The sequence below is a fragment of the Oncorhynchus masou genome, chromosome 22, assembly GCF_036934945.1.
Source record: "Oncorhynchus masou masou isolate Uvic2021 chromosome 22, UVic_Omas_1.1, whole genome shotgun sequence".
In the NCBI taxonomy this organism is placed as follows: domain Eukaryota; kingdom Metazoa; phylum Chordata; class Actinopteri; order Salmoniformes; family Salmonidae; genus Oncorhynchus; species Oncorhynchus masou.
Genome location: NC_088233.1, coordinates 23845038 through 23867375, shown reverse-complemented (window position 1 = coordinate 23867375; position 22338 = coordinate 23845038). Strand labels below are relative to the sequence as shown.

The following is a 22338-nucleotide window of genomic DNA, read 5'->3' as shown; positions in this document are numbered from 1 at the left end:
TAACAATAGTTCCGGGCCTGGACCAAAAAACATGGGCATTTAATCGCATCTTGAAAATCACAATCCACTAAATTCCGACAGTGTAAAATATACGCCTACAAGGTCCTCCACAATAACATGATCACACGGGGTATGCAACCTTTATTGTAATAACATTTTGTTAAAAAAAACTCAGTTGGTTACTTTTCAGAAATGGCAGGCATTTTTGATAATTTTCATATCAGTACATTCATTTTGTTTAACATCTCACCCAAAATATGAATGGCCAATGCCTCCACACAATGTACCAAAGACATTAAATCATTTTTGTAACCATACATTTAATCAAATTCTATCCCATTGAAAAATTCACCAGGCATTACATATTTGGAAAATGACAAAATAACATTTCCATGTGTCTGAATAAGGATTGATTTCAGAAAAATTAAATTAAGTTCAGTCTTTCACAATTAATTTGATGAGAATTCAAAAACATAGAAATTATTTCTAAAATCTATTGAGATGTTCAGAAAACCTGAAGTGAGTATACAGGTTATCATTAGTTCCACTCACTCATATAGGCTCCACATTTAAACTAATCAACACAATGCAATGTCTGAACTAGGTTTTGTGGGTGAGGTTACTGATAGTAAGGGTGGTAGCGGGACTGGTCTGGGTGCTGGGGAGGACCAGGCATCTGGCCATGGGGTGGGGGCCCCTGCATGCGGGGCGGGTGAGTGCCCCTGGGGGCTGGCCACATCCCTGGGCTCAGTCCCCCGGGCTGATTAAAGGGCGGGCTTAGAGTGCCCCGATCCTGCTGCATGGAGCTTGGATTGTAGTGGTGGGGAGGGGGCGTGTTAACAGGAGGACCACCGTGTTGGTGCAGGGGGCCTGGGGGAGGTGGGTGGTTCATGTAGGGAGGCATCTGGCCCATGATGTGTCCGGGTGGTGGGGTGATAGGAGGCAGGCCTGAGGACATGGGAGGGACCTGGTTGTAGACCAGATGAGGCGTCCCGGAGCCCTGAGGCAGGTGCTGCATAGGGTGGCTGAGGGTGGGTGGCGGCTGAGGGGGTGGGCCATAGTGCTGCTGCTGGGGTGGGAGGGCCATCAGGTGGTGGGGCTGGCCAGGGTAGTCTCCCTGATGCTGGTGGGGAGGGGGCATACCCTGGGCAGGCTGGGGAAGGGGTGAGTCCCCAGAGTCATCATGAATGGGCACAGTGATGAGGTTGCTGTGCTTGCGAGTAGTCAACGTGGCAATGCGGAACGTCTCCTGACCCAGTGGGGGGCGATGGAGACCAGAGGGGCCCAGTTCAGAGGAGGGGGTTGACGGTGAGGCGGGAGGGGGCTGACCATAGGGGTCGTGTCCCTGCAGCTGTGGAGGTATGAGGGGGTGTCCTTTGGCCAGGTGGGGCAGTGGTAGTCGACGGAAGTGGTCAGGTGGCTCTGAGGCCAGTTGTGGATGCAAGGGCTCTAGGCGTGGAAGAATGCCCCCTCCTGCAGCCTTGGATGCCCTCATGTGTCGGTGGTTGACATGGGCCTGCAGGTCGCGCTGGGACAAGTAGGTGCGCTTGCAGCCCGGAACGATGCTGCACATGTAGAGGAGGCCCCGCAGGCACTGCTCGATCCGCTGGACCGGATCTGTGCAGCTGTATAGGGTGAGACTAATCTCAGGGGTTTAGTAAGGGAAGTGGAGCCAGCGACAACACACGCAACGCATTACATCAACACATGCTTTGAGACTTAGCAGAGAGACTAGACTGTGCACTCACAATGTGAGGGAGATTGCTCACAACAGTTCATGACTAATTTAACTTGTACAGTATAATCGAACGCAAAGGTTTGAGAGGCAATTTACCCTGGACACATCTTTTCCATCTTCTTCTCATGGAGCAGGGCACAATCATAGCAAAATACATGCTTGCAGGGAATCTGTGGAAGAGGAACAATGTTAGCACACATGAGCGCCAAGTGTCAAGCACAGGAGGATGGTGAGGGGAGGACGGCTCATATTCGTGGCTGGAACAGAGTAGATGGATTGGCATCAGACACATGGAAACCATGTGTTTAATGTATTTGATACCATTCCCCTGATTCCGCTCCAGTCATTACCACAAGTCTGTCCTCCCCAATTAAGGTGCCACCAACCTACTGTGGTGTCAAGGCATAAAAATGAATGAATAAAGAGTGTGGATTATAGTTACTTGCAGAAATATTCCTAGTGAGGGAAGGAGGCATAAACTTACCATGCGTCCATAGAGCTTTATGGGAAGGCCACATATCTCACAGAAATGAACTGGCGTGTCGTCCTTTTCGCCAACCAGATTCAGCTGAAGAGACAAAACTAATATTTTCACATTTAGCTGTCTTTGAAAGAATACACACAATATGCAGCCTGCAACATCATGATAGCGTTATTTTGGGTTGCAACAAATTAGAGGAGTAACCGTGTTTTAGAAGAAATATAGAGATGGACACTTACTTTGTAGTCCCAGAACACGGGCTGAGGGAACCTCCTCTGGTTGCCTAACGCATCTCCAGACTTGCGCTCAAATCTATCTTCCTGCTTGAACCCAAAGCCCTCTAGAACATTAAGGAATACAATTGACATGAATGGCAATTCTGGATGTGCTTCTCTCTCCTTCAAGCCACCATCATGCTTACCTTCATCATTAGACTGGGTTTTGGAGGGCAGTCTGCTTAAGGGTCTCTGTGAGTGGTTAACAGCCTTGTTTCTGACTGGCTGCTTGGATATCAGCTTAATGGGGATTCGTCTGCGTACATCAGGGACCCCAAGAATGCCTGAACCATCAGTGCCTTGTAGATCAGTGTCTAAAAATAATCATGTCACAATGTCAATAGCCATAGCTAGTTCAATGTGCACATTTATCTTTTTCAACTTGTTGGCTGTAACTGTTCAAACTAATGCTTGGGTCATAGATTATTATCTTCTAAGGTCTCTGCTTGGGCTAGTGTCAGTGGTCACAAAACATGCTTATATCCTGCCTGTCTTGTTTGCTAGTTATTTGCATGCTAACTTCAACAGGTTACTGTTGCATAGTGGTGTTACATGGGCTATTGGGTTGCATTTTTGTGGGATACGTATAGACCTTTACCTAACTACCAATATCAACTACAACAATATAATATGTATACAGCTAGCTAACGTTGGCCATAAGCATAGAGCTACTATAGCTCGCTAGCCAACTGAAAATAATGCGAGCTAGGCAGTGCTAGCCCTCAAAGGCCTTGAGCCCAATAGTTTCCTGTCTGTGTTTTCGGCTCTAGCTACCTACAGGAAACACTGCATAATAATAAAAGCCACTGCAACACAAAATGTATCATATGTACACCATACAAATAGAATAAATGGATGTACACATAGAAACTCCTCACCATTTTGGTACATTATCAAATTATTGACGCATTGCAGTATGGGAAAGGATTGTTCTTCTTCTTTACATTTGTATTGGCCGATCGCAACCAACTGAAAGGCGTATACAGCGCCACCAACTGTACTGGAGTGTGAGGCCAGTCGCAGCCTTCCAAGTCATCTACTGTCGTTCTCTTATCTGGCCGTGTGTTTCTGCCTACTATTCTGGAGTGAGAATTCATTACACGATGTGACACAAAAAGGGAAAGGAAAAAGGACTGGGAAAAGGGAAGAAAAATTGCCCTACTGCGCAACCTGGGGCGGCAGGTTAGTTGAATATTGTTTTTATTTACTTTTTTGCTCTTTGGCACACCAGTATTTCAACTTCCACATCATAATCTGCACATCTATCACTCCAGTGTTAATTTGCTAAATTGTAATTACTTTGCTACCATTGGCCTATTTATTGCCTTACCTCCTTACTCCATTTGCGCACACTGTATATAGATTTTCTATTGTGCTATAGACTGTACATTTGTTTATCCCATGTGTAACTCTGTGTTGTTTGTGTCGCACTGCTTTGCTTTATCTTGGCCAGGTCGCAGTTGTAAATGAGAACTTGTTCTCAACTGGCCTACCTGGTTAAATAAAGGTGAAAAAAAAGGTTAGAGCATTGATCGAATCCCCAAGCTGACAAAGTCTCTTAGGATCCCTCGCCCTGGACCAATCTCCCTCTACTACTCTCTTTAGTGCCGTAGCATACGACACCTTCTGTACTACTCTGATCCTGGCAACCTCAACCTGCCTTTTTTAAAACTGGACACTTCGGATCTCCAGCACCATGTGTACCCCTACAGTTACAAAAGCTGAAGAACATATGCAAATCCAGGTACTTTCCGCAGGTGCTGGAGTTGTAAGCAAACTCATCGATAACAGAAAGGAAAACGCAATGTTTTGACCCTTAGGTCTTCATCAGGTATCAATGGTATATGATGGATACCTGATGAAGACCTAAGGGTTGAAATGTTGTCATAAATAAATATCACCTGGGAGCATGAGCAGCAGTGTGCGGTGTTTTCCGTTCTGTTTACCGCTACAGTTAACACACACAACTTTTTCAACCGATACTACACATTCCTTTGTCTCATGCCCTCCTGCACACTTCTCACATCTAGGAATCTCCTTCCTACACACTGCTGCAACATGATCATAAGCTTGGCACCTAAAACATCTTAATGGGTTCGGGACAAAAGCTCTCATGGGATAATTGACATCCAAACCTGACTTTGTCGGGTAAAGACTGCATCAAAACCAGGGGTTGGTTTTGTTCTGAACAGAACCATCATTATTTTTGTGCCACTGTTCCCACCAGCGATGTAAAATTCTGAACCGGTTCAAACCTCCCAAAAAATAACGTTCCATTCGGTTCCCTTTTAAACTTCAGAAATATATATATTTTTTACATTTAGCTCAATATTAAATTTCTTCACCAATGGATAGGGCAGTGGACCGTGAAAGCTATGTACACGCATTGGACAGACAAGTGTAGTGTAGGGTGTGACATACGACTGAAATTTTGAAGGTGAGGAGAGCAGTGGGTATGAAGCGCTGGGCATCTTGTTGTTATGACATACATGACCTGAATTAGGACCACAGAATTATACCTACAGAGGAGCGGCTTCCATGAAGGCACTTTGAATGTCTTTTGAACATCAGAGAGTTAGCCTAACTAACTCAGGAGACTGAAAATATTTGGCATGGGTCCTCAGATCCTCAAAAGGGTCTACAGCTGCACTATCGAGAGCATCCTGACTGGTTGCATCACTGCCTGGTATGGCAACTGCTCGGTCTCCGACTGCAAGGCACTACAGAGGGTAGTGCCCAAGTATATCACTTGGGCAAAGCTTCCTGCCATCCAGGACCTCTATACCAGGCGGTGTCAGAGGAAGGCCCTAAAAATTGTCAAAGACTCCAGCCACTCTAGTCATAGACTGTTCTCTTTGCTACCGCACAGCAAGCAGTACCGGAGCGCCAAGTCTAGGTCCAAGACGCTTCTAAACAGCATCTATCCCCAAGCCATAAAACTCTTGAACATCTAATCAAACACCCCTGTATATAGCATCGCTATTGTTATTTTACTGCTGCTCCTTAATTACTTATTACTTTTATTTCTTACTCTTATTCATATTACTATAATTTTTTAACTGCATTGTTAGTTAGGGGCTCGTAAGTAAGCATTTCACTGTAAGGTCAACACATGTTGTATTCAGCGCATGTGACTAATAAAATTGTATTCGATTTGATTTGATTAACTAATGTTGGACCAGATCTAGCCCTCGATTATGACCCTCAGTTCCGTTACATTACACATAATGCCACCTACAGATTTCGAGAACTAGACCAGAGCTAGCTAATAAGTAGCTAATGTGTGTGCAGAGAGGCACCAGAAATAAAATAAAAACATGTTTTACTTTTTTGAAGTTAATAAATCCAATGTGAAACATGATAACTATAGTATATTTAACTAGCATTGAAAAAGTTAATCCATTGTTCTCTAATAAAAATCTATCTCCCTAATTTCTGAATCACGCCTGTAACATCAGCAGCTACAGTAGACTATGCATGCGTCAGCGAGAGGGGGAGGGCAGATAGCCTACACACACACACACACAGACACAGACACACACACACACACACACACACACACACACACACACACACACACACACACACACACACACACACACACACACACACACACACACACACACACACACACAGGCAAAAAATAACCGGAAGGTAAAATAACGTTATTAACCGGCTCCCATGCTTTTAAAATAACGGTTATCTTTCAAAACAGAATAGATCATTTTCGGTCTCGGTTCTGGTTCTGTTTCTTGAACCGGTTCCAACCCTGATCAAAACTCAGCAGGACAGAGTGTCTTCTCTGTTTCATGGGAAGGGATTTTACGGACAGATTTGTGAGGGCCTTCCTGAATAGAGAGCAATAGCAAAAGTATGGATGCGAAGGGAAGCCAGGCTTTCCAAATATTTGACCATTAAAAATAGATAAATAATTATTATTCATTTTTCGTCTCTCTCTGTGTTTTAATATTTTTGTCAATTCGCAAGAGGCTGAAATCATCTGAGCGAGGGAAACAGCGCACCTCTGTCTCAGTATGTGTAGCCCATGTAGTTGATGCTGTCTGGACCGATTCGATTGATGCCAAAAGCATTTGGCCTCCACTGTTAAAAATATAAATAATTAGCCAATCAGCATTGAGCTGAGCTCAACTGTGGGTTGTACTGGTGCAGCAAAACAACCTCCAAGGGAGGTCAGTTTGGATTTGACTTCACACCAATCAAATAACTTCCTAAGAAAAACTTGTCTATTTCTGGTCTGCTTGTGTTGATGTCCTGAAGTAGCTAAATCGACTCCAGTTTGTCTGGAAGCAAGACGTCGGTGTCCGTGACCTGGCTGGTTTTTCTTTTGTAATCCGTGATTGTCTGTAGACCCTGCCACATACGTCTCGTTTCTGAGCCATTGAATTGCGACTCCACTTTGTCTCTATACTGACATTTTTCTTGTTTGATTGCCTTGCGGAGGGAATAACTACACTGTTTGTATTCGGCCATATTCCCAGTCACCATACTTGTACCTCATCACAGTGGGTGCATCTTCTATGCACTTCCTTATAAACTCTCTCACCGAATCAGCGTATACGTCAATATTATTCTCTGAGGCTACCTGGAACATGTCCCAGTCCGCTTGGATTCCGGCGTGGATTCCGATTGGTCAGACCAGCGTTGAATAGTTCTTAGCACGGGTACATCCTGTTTGAGTTTCTGTCTATAGGAAGGGAGGAGCAAAATGAAGTCGTGGTCAGATTTGCCGAAAGGAGGGTAGGGGAGGGCCTTGTATGCATCGCGGAAGTTAGAGTAGCAGTAGTATTCTATCAATATGCTGATAGAATTTAGGTAGCCTTGTTATCAAATTTGCTTTGATAAAAACTCCAGCTACAATAAATGCAGCCCCAGGACATATGGTTTCCAATTTACATAAAGTCCAGTGAAGATCCTTGAGTTCCGTTGTGGTATCGGCTTGAGGGGGGATATGCACAGCTGTGACAATGACAGAGGAGCGCAACAGCGCCTCTTCAACCTCAGGAGGCTGAAGAAATTTGGCTTGTCACCTAAAACCCTCACAAACTTTTACAGATGCACAATCGAGAGCATCCTGTCGGGCTGCATCACCACCTGGTACAGCAACTGCAGCAACTCCATCCACAACCGCAAACCTCTCCAGAGGGTAGTGAGGTCTGCACAACGCATCACCGGGGGCAAACTACCTGCCCACCAGGACACCTACACCACCCGATGTTACAGGAAGGCCATAAAGATCATCAAGGACAACAACCACCCGAGCTACTGCCTGTTCACCCCGCTATCCTCCAGAAGGCGAGGTCAGTACAGGTGCATCAAAGCTGGGACCGAGAGACTGAAAAACAGCTTCTATCTCAGCTTCTATCCCACCACTAACATTGAGTGGCTGCTGCAAACACACTGACTCAACTCCAGCCACTTTAATAATGGGAATTGATGGGAAATGATGTTATATCACTAGCCACTTTAAACAATGCTACCTAATATAATGTTTACATACCCTACATTATTCATCTCATATGTATACGTATATACTGTACTCTATATCATCTACTGCATCTTTATGTAATACATGTATCACTAGCCACTTTAACTATGCCACTTTGTTTACATACTCATCTCATATGTATATACTGTACTCGATACCATCTACTGTATCTTGCCTATGCTGCTCTGTACCATCACTCATTCATATATCTTTATGTACATATTCTTTATCCCCTTACACTTGTGTGTATAAGACAGTAGTTTTGGAATTGTTAGTTAGATTACTGGAATTGTTGGTTATTACTGCATTGTCGGAACTAGAAGCACAAGCATTTCGCTACACTCGCATTAACATCTGCTAACCATGTGTATGTGACAAATAAAATTTGATTTGATTTGATTTAACCACGTGTATGTGACCAATAACCTTTGAATTGATTTGCTTTGATGTTCATTTAAATGCCAAATTGCGCATGTGCAGGCAGTCAAATCAAAGGCACTCCTTCGATATAAAGTTGTTTTTGACAAATGAAATGGTGTCCGTTTGTCGCTTTGGCTCGAATCTAGGTTGTGCTTTTAGATTTCAAGAAAATTAGGAAGAATTTTTAACCTTCTCTCATTGACTTCTCAAAGCCCAAACCTCGGCTTGGTCTGCTTGGTCTGTTTCGCAATCATTTCCGAAAGTCTTGCGATGTTGCGCCTCTGGGTTTACAAACTATGTTGCAATAGTAATGGCGTCTTTTTGTAGGCACTAAATCCACCATGATTCGTTGGACAAAGCCTATGGGAAGATTTAGTTTTTTACGTTTTTTTTTTTTACGGTTTCCCTAAGGTGTTAACCAGCTTTCCAAATTATAGGCTGTGAATTTTGGTAAAAGGCTTCAAATATTTTAAAATCCTACAAAGTTTGGTAATACGCTGCAAAGTTTAGTAAAAGGCTGTGAAATACTGTATTTCAAAGCCCTGCAAAATTGATCGGGGTAGGGGTAGCCAGGTGGAAAGCATGGCCAGCCGTAGAAAAATGCTTATTGAAATTCTCAATTATAGTGGATTTATAGGTCGTGACAGTGTTTCCTAGCCTCAGTGCAGTGGGCAGCTGCACTGGACTCCATGGACTTTACAATGTTCCAGAACTTTTTTGAGTTTGTGCTACAGGATGCAAATTTCTGTTTGAAAAAGCTAGCCTCAGCTTTCCTAACTGCCTGTGTATATTGGTTCCTAACTTCCCTGAAAGTTCCATATCACTGGGGCTATTCGATGCTAATGCAGTACGCCACAGGATGTTTTAGAGTTGATGAGGGGCGCAACTCAATATTAGTAAGTATTCCTAATGTTTTGAAAACTATTGGTAATACTAGGAGGTCTACATCTCAACATTGCAAAATATACTGTAGTTTTATAAACACATTTTCATATATAATATTCCTATAATGGAATAACACATACTACAGTATCTCTTCCCTTACAAAAAAATATTGAAGTTAGAATGCAGATCAGATATAGGTCATCATCACTGACTGTGGTTTACCATATGGGTGTCATTCCAGATTATATATATTTTTTAAAGTATTAATGTGTATGCTACTGTCATGACGTTGGCCTGGGGGTAGGTTTACGACAGTCATAAATACCTCTTCCCCCCCTTTTCCCTCTCTCTACCCTACTGATGTTACATTTGCAAACCCTTGGTTAACATAGAGATTCTGGGAACATCAGAAGGTGGGGGGAAATGGACTATATTCTGGTAATCCGACCAATTGAACATATGCGGTGGTACTTAATGAATATGATGTCAGTTCGGTTGTCATCTGAGACATTCTCATCAATGATAAGATGACAAACTCTACAGTGGAAAGTCTACACATCAGAGTTATTGGATTCACATGGAATTGTTGTTCAATTTAAATGTTTGAATATGAAATTATTCGTGATGGGATGAAATGTGATTTTAGCTTCTAAAATGTGAGATTTGGTTTTTCATAAGCTAGGGCTCTGCTCAATCAGTGGCCCGCCCCTGTGAAGGGACATGGGCTATAAAACTTTTCACATCTTCCTCTCCCTTCCTAATTCTGTGCGATTAGTTAGGTATTTAGTAAACAATTAAACCCAATTTTGTATTGCAGATTCAAATTGTTAGCCAGGGTTCGTGCAGATAATCAAGAACTTTAAGATGAGACTGAATTAAGATGACGTTTAATATTGACTGCTATTGATGTAAAATATTACTAGGTCTTTAAGAGTTTATTCGGAAGATAACAGCTCTGTAAATATTATTTTGTGGTGCCCGACTCTCTAGTTAATTACATTTACATTATTAGCTCAATCAGGTAATATTCATTATGGAGAATAGCATGTCATATCACTTAATCCGGCATAGCCAAAGACATGACACTACCTATTATTACAACTTGAACATCCTTGCCATCCAAGTGAGAGGATAAACCCACAAGTACACCACAGAGTACAAAGTTGATCATATTACACCAGTGCTAGCCTCTACACGGGCTTCCTGTTAAGGCAAGGGCTGATTTCAAGGTTTTACTTCTAACCTACTGCTAACATGGACTTGCTCCTACCTATCTCTCCGATTTGGTCCTGCCGTACATACCTACACTTACTCTACGGTCACATGACAGACGCCTCCTTATTGTTCCTAGAATGTCTAAGCAAACAGCTGGAAGCAGGGCTTCCTCCTATAGAGCTCCATTTTTATGGAATGGTCTGCTGAGCCATGTGAGAGAAGAAGACTCGGTCTCAACCTTTAAGTCTTTACTGAAGACTCCTCTCTTCAGTAGCTGAGTGTAGTCTGGTTCAGGGGTGAGAAGGTGAACGGTATGGCACTGGAGTGAGAAACCACCCTTGCTGCTGCTGCCTTGCTCATGCTCTCCCACCCTTCTTGTCCTCGGGTTTGTGCAGTGGGGGAGATCTTAGTGGGCTATACTCGGCCTTGTCTCAGGGTAGTAAGTTCTTGGTGTGTTGATATCCCTTTAGTGGGTGGGGGCTGTGCTTTGGCAAAGTGGTTGGGGTTATATCCTGCCTGGTTGGCCCTGTCCGGGGTAACTTTGGGCAGGGTCAGTGTCCCCCAAACCCCTGTCTCAGTCTCCATTATCTATGCTGCAATAGTCTATGTGCTAGGGTCAGTCTGTCTTATCTGATGTCCTTTGGGTTCTAAGGTATACACCCCTTATTCTCCCCAATTTAGTGATATCCAAATGGTAGTTACAGTCTTGTCCCATTGCTGCAACTCCCAACTCCCATACGGACTTGGGAGAGGCAAAGGTCGAGAACCATGCGTCCTCCGAAACACAAGCCGCACTGCTTCTTGACACAATGCAATTTAGCCAGGAAGCCAGCCGCACCAATGTGTCTGAGGAAACATCGTACACCTGGTGACCATGTCAGTGTGCATGCGCCCAGCCCACCACAGTAGTCGCTAGAGCGAGATGGGACAAGGACATCCCGGCTGGCCAAACCCTCCCCTAACCCTGATGACCGCGGCCTGCAATGCAGTGCCTTAGACCGGAGGCCCGACCTTGTTGGATTTCTAACCACTGAATCTGATGTACAACTGACGTAAAGACTTCACCATTATCTAGCTGTCACAGTTTATTAAATGCATATTCTCTCTCAACAGGCCACAAAAGAAAAAGTACATTTGAAGTCAACAGTCCCTCGTGTGGTCGATGCAAGGAGGAGTTCTCTCCCACCAATGAGGACACATGGTCTTAGGTCCAGTGTGAAAACTGTGTAGCTCTTGAAAAACAAAACAGATAAAATCATATTTTGTAAAGTCTGGGGTGGGTGGGTTTAGTTATGTGTTATTCTAATATCAGTTATATAGCAATAAGAACAAAAATACTGGTTCTCTCAATTTTGCATTAAAATAAAAACAAAATTGTTCAAGTGAAAATGCTCTACAGTAAAATTATCCTAATTTGTTTGAGGCTAATGCGAACTGAAAAGAAAGCAAGATAGGTTAGAATGGTTATTTTCATAATTACTATAATTTTTAATGTTGATACTATTGCAATGAATTACTAATAATGAAAGATGGTGAAATATAATCAAGGTTTTTAGGAAGCAAATACCAAGACATTTGCTTGTTATGCTTTTTCAAATCAAATTTTATTGGTCGCATACGCATATTTAGCAAATGTTATAGCGGGTGTAGCGAAATACTTGTGTTCCTAGCTCCAGAAGTGCAGTAATATCTAACAATACACACAAATCTAAAGTAAAAGACTGGAGTTGAGAAATATATAATTATTAGGAAGAGCAATGTCAGAGTGGTATTGACTAAAATAAGGTAAAACAGAATACAGTATATACATATGAAATGATTAAAGCAGTATGAGTAACACAGTATGTAGGGCAGCAGCCTCTAAGGTGCAGGGTTAAGTAACCGGGTTGGGTGGCAGGGGCGGCAGGTAGTCTAGTGGTTAGAGCGTTTGACCCCGAGCTGACAAGGTAAAAATCTGTCACTCTGCCCCTGAACAAGGCCCACTGTTCCTAGGCCGTCATTGAAAATAAAAATGTGTTCTTAACTGACTTGCCTAGTTAAATAAAGGTCAAATAAAAAAATAAAAAAAATAAAAACAGGTTACAGCTAGCGATGGCGATTTAACAGTCTGATGGCCTTGCGATAGAAGCTGTTTTTCAGTCTCTCTCGGCCCCAGCTTTGATGCACCTGTACTGACCTCGCCTTCTGGATGGCTCGGTCGTTGTTGTCCTTGATTATCTTTTTGGCCTTTCGGTGAAATCACGTGTGTAGGTGTCATGAAGGGCAAGCAGTGTGCCCCCGGTGATGCATTGGGCAGACCGCACCATCCTCTGGAGAACCCTGCGGTTGCGGGCAGTGCAGTTGCCATACCAGGCAGTGATACAGTCTGACAGTATGCTCTCAATTGTGCATCTGTTAAAGTTTGTCTTAGGGGGCCAAGACACATTTCTTCAGCCTCCTGAGGTTAAAGACACACTGTTGTGCCTTCTTCACCACACTGTCTGTGCAGGTGGACCATTTCAGATCGTCGGTGATATGTACACGGAAGAACTTGAAGCTTTTCACCTTCTCCACTGTGGTCCCGACGATGTGGAAATTGTTCTTATATCATTTTGCAGTTGAAATTGTGTTTTGAGGGTGTGTGCAAACTAAATGGTTAGGTAGCGAACTAATTTGCTGGCTAACCCAGAATATCAATCTAACAGAATGTTTAATCTCCTGTTTTTAGCTAATAATAGGATCTCTGCTTGTTGGCTAAATTAACTAGCCACCTTGTCATTGGCATAAAGAGTGAACAGATTAAACAGGTGTGTGGCAATAGCTAACTATCACATTCGGTCAACACTAGATCAACTGGCTAAACTTGCTGCAGTGTCAACCATGTACAGTAACTAGCTGATCAACTGGTCAGGCCAGCGCAGAATCCTCCCACTCCATTGCTCTCTCTGTATAGTATGTGTCTAAATGTAATTCTGTTTTTATGACACCGCCTATAAGCACATCTGTCATATAGTGAAACATCTCAGTAAGTGTTAAATAGCTACTACAAATAAAAGTTGTACAGCAGTAGTAGCACAACTGATGGGATGAGAATGGGCCAACCAAGAAAACAAAATACCCTTCAAAGTGGAAAAGAGACGTTCGGAAGAGGAGGATGGAGGGTAAATCCTACCTTGGCAGGAAAGAGAAGATTGAATTGACGATGGTAATTGTTATCTGCACTGTTTATTTTTTATTACTTACATGATTGTTACCTGAATACCTACCTTGATGTTGAATTCCATGCTGAAATGTTAGATTTTTATTTTACCTTTATTTCATATGGTAGTCATACAGAGACCAAGGTCCCGTTTACAGACTAGCCCTGAATTACAGAAAATGCATTCATATAAATACAAATTGCTTTTAGAAAGACACGGTCATAAAAAAACACATTCATCAGTAATAAGGTCCTCAATCAGCTTTCTGAATTGCCCTTGAGGCACCAAAACATCACATTAAGAATATTTTGAAGAACGTTCCACAAATAAGGTGCAAGAAAACTAAAAGCTGATTTACTGATCTAATAACCACAGACCTTATTTTCAGCATTTATCCCAAAACCCCATTCTTTCCCCATCAATTTTCCCAATAAAAATGGCTGAATGAACCACAGGTAACTAATTTGTAGGACTACAGACTGACGAGCTCTATTATCTGTGTTATAAACAGATAATTCTGTATTTTGCCAAAAAAATACTTCATAGACAAGGCCAAACTGTTGTTTATTATGCATTTTTCAGAGTAATACAGACATCACAACATGTGCAAATGTTTACAGTGGATATGGGGTCTGGCAGGATAACAACATTTTTGGTACCAATCACTCCAAATAGCGTGGTAAGCATCCTTGCAATTCAATCATCTCTGGCCAGGAGTCATACTTGTTTTTGTCTCTATTGTTTTTAATATGCTGCGGGGGGAAACGGATCAATTAGATTCCTGCAACAGCAACATAAACACATAGCTCATCCAGCTCAAATGATATCAGTAAAAAGTGGGGAACTGCAGGTGCAATCCAAAAAACTGGATAACAGAGACAGTGAAAACATATTATAAATGTTGGTATGGTACTACCTTCTCTAAGGTACTCTCGACATCTGCTCCTTTTCCTCCAACAAAGACCCAGTTGTCTCTGAAGCCTAATGACTGGATAGCAGAGCTGCCAAGCTCTCTGATAAGGTTCCTTGCTTCTTCGTTCAATCTGTCAATCAATTACTAAAAGCATTCAGTATTTTTCCTCACTACCATCATTAATTGTATCACTAAAAACAATATGAATAGGCTTGCGATAGGACTTAATATGAGCATGCAGAGCGCTTCAATTAATTAAATGATTTTGGTGCACACTCCAAAGATCCCAAAGCATTATCATATAGTATCCTGGATGACCATATTGGTCAAATTCTGCCATGAAAGTTGGTTTAATGTTCAAATGAAATGTGACTCACTTTGTAGCTGGGTCGTCGTAGGTGGCAATCAACACAATGGATCCATTCTCAATGGACTCCAGAAACTCCACCAGAGGTTCAATATCTGCAAGACAGGGATAACATGTCAGCTTTTCAACATGATCAGTGGTTTTCTTCTTTATTGAGAAGTGGAAATTAGATTTTGTTCAATTTGAGTGTACATAATTCTGTGTGTTATTTTAAGAAAAATTGTACTTAAGTTTTCAATGTGCTGGATATGGTTGGGTTGACCAACCCATACAGGAATGATTGTATCTGGTTGGTTAATATCTCAACATTTATAACAAGGTACAGAAATCGATCATGGAAAGGGTGGAGATGCATTTAACTAATGTTGCTAAGCAGGAAATACAGTGCCTAGTGAAAATCTACACACCCCTTGCAATCTTCACATTTTGCTGCCTTAAATAATAAAGTTTCAAATGATAGACAATGTTCTAAATACATTTTTAAATATTAAGTCTTTATTGCATGTCTTCACACCTCACAGTTAATACTTGGTGGAAGCATCGTTGGAAGCCATTACAGTTGACTCATTTTGAATAACTGCACATTTTTTGCCAAAAACCTGGTTGCCTCTGACGGGAGGCTGACACTTGGCTGCAAGTGGATCTTCCAGCAAAACAATCCAAAGCATGAATCAAAATCCACAAAGAAATGGTTAATTGACCACAAATCAACATCTTGCAATGGGCCATCTCAGTCTCCGGACATGAACCCCATTGAAAACCTGTGGTTTGAATCAAAAGAGGACAGTCCATAAACGCGGACAAAGGATATCAAGGATCTGGGAAGATTTTGTATGGAGGAAGGGTCTAAAATCCATCCCAATGTGTTCTCAAAACATTTTGGAAAAAATCTGTCATTATTCTCGCAAGGGGAGAGTGCTGGAGTACTGAAAACAGGGTTGCCAATAATGTTGACCCCATTTTTTCTTTTTTTGATTACTTTTTTTTTTAGCTGATTAATTGTATTAGTATAAAATATAATTTTCCAATTTTATTTAGCATAGAATATAGCTCAGTATTTGTATTATATATTTTTTTACTCATCTTTATCAAGGGTGCCAATAATTATGGAACTTTGTATATCCATTGTTTTTTGTTTAACGGGCAAGTGCCTTTGAACGGGGTATGGTAGTAGGTGCCAGGCACACCAGTTTTTGTCAAGAATTGCAACGCTGTTGGGTTTTTCCACACAACAGTTTCCCATGTGTATCAAGAATGGTACTTCCAACCGAAGGTCATCCAGCCAACTTGACAATTGTGGGAAGCATTGGAGTCAACATGGGCCAGCATCCCTGTGGAATGCTTTCAACCCTGAGACTAAACACCTTCCTCTGCCACTGGATCCTGGACTTCCTGATGGGCCGCCCACAGGTGGTAAGGGTAAACAACAACACATCTGCCATGCTGATCCTCAACACTGGGGGCCCTCATGGGTGCGTGCTCAGTCCCCCCCTGTACTCCCTGTTCACCCATGACTGTGTGGCCACGCACGACTCCAACACCATCATTAAGTTAGCCTACCACAACGGCGGTAGGCCTGATCACCGACAATGATGAGACAGTTTACAGGGAGGTCAGAGATCTGGCAGTGTGGTACCAGGACAATACCAATATCGTGAAGAGGGTACAACAAAACCTATTCCCCTGAAAAGATTTGGCATGGGCCCTCTGATCCTCAAAATGTTTCTACAGTTGCACCATCGAGAGCATCCTGACTGGTTGCATCACTGCCTGGTATGGCATCCGACTGCTCTGAATCCGACCGCAAGGCGCTACAGAGAGTAGTGTGTACGGCCCAGTACATCACTGGGGGTAAGCTTCCTGCCATCCAGGACCTCTATATTAGGCGATGTCAGAAGAAAGCCCTACAAATTGCAAAAGACTCCAGACACTCTAGCCATAGACTGTTCTCTTTGCTACCACACATCAAGCGGTACCGGAGTGCCAAGTCTACGTCCAAAAGGCTTCTTAACAGCTTCTACCCCTAAGCCATTAGACTGCTAAACAGTTAATCAAATGGCTATCCAATCTATTTGCATTGACACCCTTTTACGCTTCTGCTATGCGCTGCTTATCTATGCATAGTCACTTTACCCCTACCTACATGTACAGTTGCAAGAAAAAGTATCTGAACCCTTTGGAATTACCCAGATTTCTGAATGAGTTGGTCATCAAATTTGATCTGATCTTCTCCTAAGTCACAACAATAGACAAACACAGTCTGCTTAAACTAATAACACAAACAATTACAAGTGTTCATGCCTTTATTGAACACACCGTGTAAACATTGAGTACAGGGTGGAAAAAGTGTGTGAACCGGTTAATAACTGGTTGACCCTCTTTTGGCAGCAGTAACCTCAACCAAACGTTTTCTGTAGTTGCGGATCAAACCTGCACAATAGTCAGGAGGAATTTTGGACCATTCCTCTTTACAAAACTGTTTCAGTTCAGCAATATTCTTGGGATGTCTGGTGTCAATCGGGTTGAGGTCAGGACTGATTGGGCTACTCCAGAAAGGCATATTTTCTTCTGCATATTTTCTTCTGTTGAAGCCATCCGGTTGTTGATTTACCTCTGTTCTTAGGGTCGTTGTGTTGTTGCATCACCCAAGCTTGAGCTTCAATTGGCGGACAGATAGCCTTACATTCTCCGGCAAAATGTCTTGATAAACTTGGTAATTCATTTTTCCGTCTATGATAGCAAACTGTCCAAGCCCTGAGGCAGCAAAGCAGCCCCAAACCATGATGCTCTCTACCATACTTTGCAGTTGGGATGAGGTTTTGATGTCGGTGTGCTGTGCCTTTTTTTCTCCACACATAGTGATGTGTGTTCCTTCCAAACAACTCAACTTTAGTTTAATCTGTCCACAGAATATGTTTCCAGTAGCGCTGTGGAACATCCAGGTGTTCTTTTGCGAACTTCAGACGTGCAGCAATGTTTTGTTTTTTTAACAGCCGTGGCTTCTCCATGGTGTCCTCCCATGAACACCATTCTTGTTTAGTGTTCTACGTATCGTAGAATCATCAACAGAGATGTTAACATGTTCCAGAGATTTCTCTAAGTCTTTAACTGACACTCTAGGATTCTTTTTATCCTCATTGAGCATTCTGCGCTGTGATCTTGCAGTCATCTTTGCAGGATGGCAACTGCTAGGGAGAGTAGCAACAGTCCTTAACTTTCTCCATTTATAGACAATTTGTCTAACCGTGGACTGATGAACATCAAGGCTTTAAGAGATACTTTTGTAACTCTTCCCAGCCTTATGCAAGTCAACAATTCTTAAGTCTTCTGAGATCTCTTTTGTTCGAGGAATGGTTCACGTCAAGCAATGTTTCTTTTGAATAGCAGACTTACATTTTGTGAGTGTTTTTTATAGAGATGGGCAGCTTGAAGCAACATCTCCAATCTCGTCTCATTGATTGGACTCCAGGTTAACTGACTCCAATTCACTTTGAGGTCATTAGCCAAGGGGTTCACATACTTTTTCCAACCTACACTGGGAACGTTTAAAATATATTACATTTAGACAAGAAATACACAATTTGAGTGTTATTAGTTTAAGCACACTGTCTATTGTTGTGAATTAGATGAATATCAGATCAAAAGTTAAGACCAATTTATGCAGAAATCCAGGTAATCCCAAAGGGTTAACATACTTTGTCTTGCCACTGTACATATTACCCCAACTGACCTGTACCACCGCACATGAACTCTAACGGTACACCCTGTAAATAGCCTCGTTAGTTATTTTGTGTACATTCCTTTACTTTAGTTTATTTAGCAAATATTCTGCATTGTTTGTTAAGGGCTTGTAAGTAAGCATTTCACGGTAAGGTCTACACCCGTTGCATTCGGAGCCTGTGACATTTGATTTGACACCTTGTAGAGTCCAGGCACCAATGAAATTAGGCTGTTATGTGGTGGGGGGGTGTAGCTCAATATTAGGAAGGTGTTTGGTATACTCTGTATGTCTCTGATTTTCACGCAAATTTAATTCAGGATAGACTGGACCACTCAACACCTCTTGGAAAGCCATTCTGGTATGTCTTCAGCAATAAAATGTGCTCAATTCTTGAGCTTTGCTCCTTTCAAATGTATTTGATCCTAACCAACTCCTCAGTCCCTGCCGGTGACAAGAATACCCATAACATAATGCTGCCACCACAATACTTGAAAATAAATAGTGATTCACTGTGTGTTGTACTGGATTTGACCCAAATCTTCAGTTTATTCCAAAAAGTACATTTCTTTGCTGTATTGTCTTGAATATTACTTAACTGCCTTTTTTGCGAACAGAATCAATGATTTAGAGTGGAGTTTAACACGGGCTTCCTTTTTTCCCCATACAGGTCAGTAATGTGTAGTGAATGCAATGTTGATACTCTATTTTCAAGTATTGTGGTGGCATGTTATGGGTATGCTTGTCACCGGCAGGGACTGGGCAGTTTGCTAGGCTCAAAGAAATATGAAAGGTTAGATAAAACCCTGCCTCAGTCTTCTGAATACATAACACTGGGATATAATTGTATTTTTTTTATATAATTTATTTCACTTTGAAATGTGGAGTATGTTGTGTAGATTGGGGACTTTTTTTAACCAATTTAAACCATTTAGATTTGCAAAATGTGAAAACTGCAATGTGGTGTGTAGATGGTCACTAGGCAATGTACATGCTCCTCTGGCCATTTTTTTATAGGGACTGTAAACCATCTTACCACCATCATACATGTTAAAAAATGCTGTCTTCATACCCTCTCCCGTCTTCCCTGTGTGAAAAAGAGACCAATTAGGTATTTAAAATCAGATTAACGCTGAATACAAAATGTAAAATTATAAAACTGTTAATACTATGTGTATATAACCTTTTGACTTACCGTTCACAACAGCAATGTTAATTCCATACCCAACATTTTCTTCCACATAACCCATAACCCTGAAGAGAACATAGAACAGAGTCTCACAACCTGACAACCTCCCTCCCCCCCCCAACAGTGAACAATAATAGGGCACTCTACATAAAGATATCGCTCTCACTCACACACACACACACACACATACGTACGTTCCCCAGCAAAAAAAACAAAAAATTGCTCAAACAGAATATGGCACTAACAAAGAGTCACTGACCAACAACAAAAACAGGTGGGGTTTTAGGAGGGGTTCTGAAAGACTCATGGTGGTGTCCACTAAAGGTTGACTAGCAACAACAGGAACCTAAAAGACCCCCACCATGAGCGCCGACTGAATTTGCCCAAGAAAAAGCAAACGAAAGTAAAACACACACCAAATGTACAGACAGGAAGCAAAACAAAAGTGTGGCGCAAAACCAGATGAAGGCTTGTTGGTCTACAAAATAAAAATAGGGCGCACCAACTAAAGGTGTTAACCCTTCGGATCTATCAAGACAACTGGAACAGTGGGCCAGACACTCTTAAATAGCACCTGGGCAAGCTCAGGTGAAACACCTTCCCACTAACGACATTGCAAACAGCACAGGTGTAACACATACTGACTAACAAGGTCACAGTGAGCCCTACGTGCTAAGAGTCCAACCCCAAAACATAAATGGAAAAAACCTGTAACAACACACACAAGGATATGTTCTTTACATTTTGTCCTCCATGCAGATTTTGGGTCCAACCACATTAGCAGCTCCACTGGCGATTAAAAAGCTGAAGTCCCCCTCTGGACAGGGCTTTGGGATGCCACACGGTCTTTGTCTGGAGGCTGCGCAAGTATTCAGGAGGAGAAACACACACAATCACACATAGTAATGGTTCCCCATACCATTCATTTGATGGGATAGACTAGCTTTTTGGCATTGCCAGCTATAACTTGGTTTTGTTTAAATGTTGAATATGCGGATGCTTGTAGCCCAAACATGTTGCACAGATGGAAATACACATCCTTCTGATTACTCACTGGTCTCTTTGGGTACATTAGGCACCTGTGGCCACTCTGGACCAGGAAACTCAGGATACCAGGAGAGGGTGTGGCCTTGAGTAATAGGGGGAAGGAGCAGCGTGTATCATTATGAATGGGAACTATTGCAGCGGGTACTTACTCTTCAAGAAAACATTAACACTTTTCCTGATAAATTCATCAGTAGCTAGGCTAGATGACAAACTTTTATTCAAATGTTATCCCGGTTTTATTAACAGCATGCAATTAATAGTTGTTATCAAATGAATGTGTCCTTGTGTGACAAACATTGTCATCGAGACTTACTTTGAGACCGCATTATGAGGAAAACGGCAAAGAAAATGATTCCAAGCACTGCTATGATTGGAAGAAGGCCTGCAAGATAAATAATGGGGATGTCGTACTTATATGGGATAATCACCAAGTCACTTATGTATTGTGGACAAGCATAGACAACTGTCAATGACTGCATGACTTCAACTGTAGCATTTACAACCAAAGGGCTGATTTCACTCATGTTCAATCCAATTTCCTATTGACATACAGTAAATGCATGAATTATGAGAAAGTCAGTACTCGCATGGATCACAAACTAGGATCTGGGCCCAACACTAAACACTAAAGTATATTTCTACACTCACCCTACAGTAGGAAAGGGTTAATAACACCGAACTGGCCTGAGCCAGAGATAAATAGAAGACTGCTCTACAAGTAAAACCACATTGTTGGTTGGTAGTCTTCGCCCCTCTATGGGGAAAAAAAAGATTTGTTTATAATCTTGTTTATTCATCTGTTCATAAAATAAGTTATTCTGTAGTACTCTATAGACACTATTAAAACATATATTGAGCAGTAATACATAAAACATGCTTTAAAAAAACCTGGCTTTGCAACTTACTTCTGGGGCCCTGTGTTTTATGCACCATTTGTCCTACAAGAGATTACCTTGTCATTGTTCTTAAAGCAAATACTGTATTGACAGATTGACATAGATTTCTCAGTAAACATAAAACATTGGCATTTTATGGGAAAATATGACTTACCTATGCGTACAGTGAGCATGATATCTGATTACTCTCTCTCCTGTTGCCTGTATGAGAAGCCCCTTATGAAAAACACAAAAGAGCAAATGCAGCTGGTTGCTAGTCAGGTTGATCCAGTTAGGTTAAAAGCTAAGTTTCTTTCTTCACCAGATTCTTTCACTGAATCATCCCTCCCTTTTCTCCACCCCCTCTCAAAACAATATACAACTGCAGTACTATGCACAGGCATTGCCTGTCAAAAACACATTGTGCATTATGTTTCAACAAGGTCTATGCAAGAGGCAATGAATCTCCTGGGTAATATGGAACCTTTCCACCCGGAAACACTCTGCTCACTGCACTGGAGGCTGCAGCC

General features: G+C 42.0%; 2 protein-coding genes across 4 annotated transcripts; both read right to left on the bottom strand.

Moving 5' to 3' along the window:
* Positions 1-126: 126 nt before the first annotated feature.
* Positions 127-3446, bottom strand: LOC135509214 (E3 ubiquitin-protein ligase Hakai-like). Its single transcript, XM_064929687.1, has 6 exons — positions 3373-3446; positions 2641-2808; positions 2459-2559; positions 2223-2306; positions 1835-1908; positions 127-1640 (listed from the first exon to the last, which is right to left on the bottom strand). Exons 1-6 carry the CDS (start codon positions 3383-3385, stop codon positions 620-622), a joined length of 1461 nt encoding a protein of 486 aa, XP_064785759.1. The 5' UTR covers positions 3386-3446; the 3' UTR covers positions 127-619.
* Positions 3447-14244: 10798 nt separating this feature from the next.
* LOC135509212 (protein FAM3C-like) lies at positions 14245-22121 on the bottom strand. 3 transcript variants are annotated; one of them, XM_064929684.1, is made up of 10 exons: positions 21984-22121; positions 21839-21871; positions 21247-21315; positions 20941-21015; positions 20628-20745; positions 19893-19951; positions 19734-19784; positions 14990-15074; positions 14616-14742; positions 14245-14451 (listed from the first exon to the last, which is right to left on the bottom strand). In XM_064929684.1, exons 1-10 carry the CDS (start codon positions 22000-22002, stop codon positions 14362-14364), a joined length of 726 nt encoding a protein of 241 aa, XP_064785756.1. In that variant the 5' UTR covers positions 22003-22121; the 3' UTR covers positions 14245-14361. The 3 variants fall into 3 exon arrangements, with proteins under 3 accessions (XP_064785756.1, XP_064785757.1, XP_064785758.1); XM_064929685.1 differs by lacking the exon at positions 21839-21871 and having other exon boundaries at positions 21984-22120; XM_064929686.1 differs by lacking the exons at positions 21247-21315; positions 21839-21871 and having other exon boundaries at positions 21984-22120.
* Positions 22122-22338: the final 217 nt, after the last annotated feature.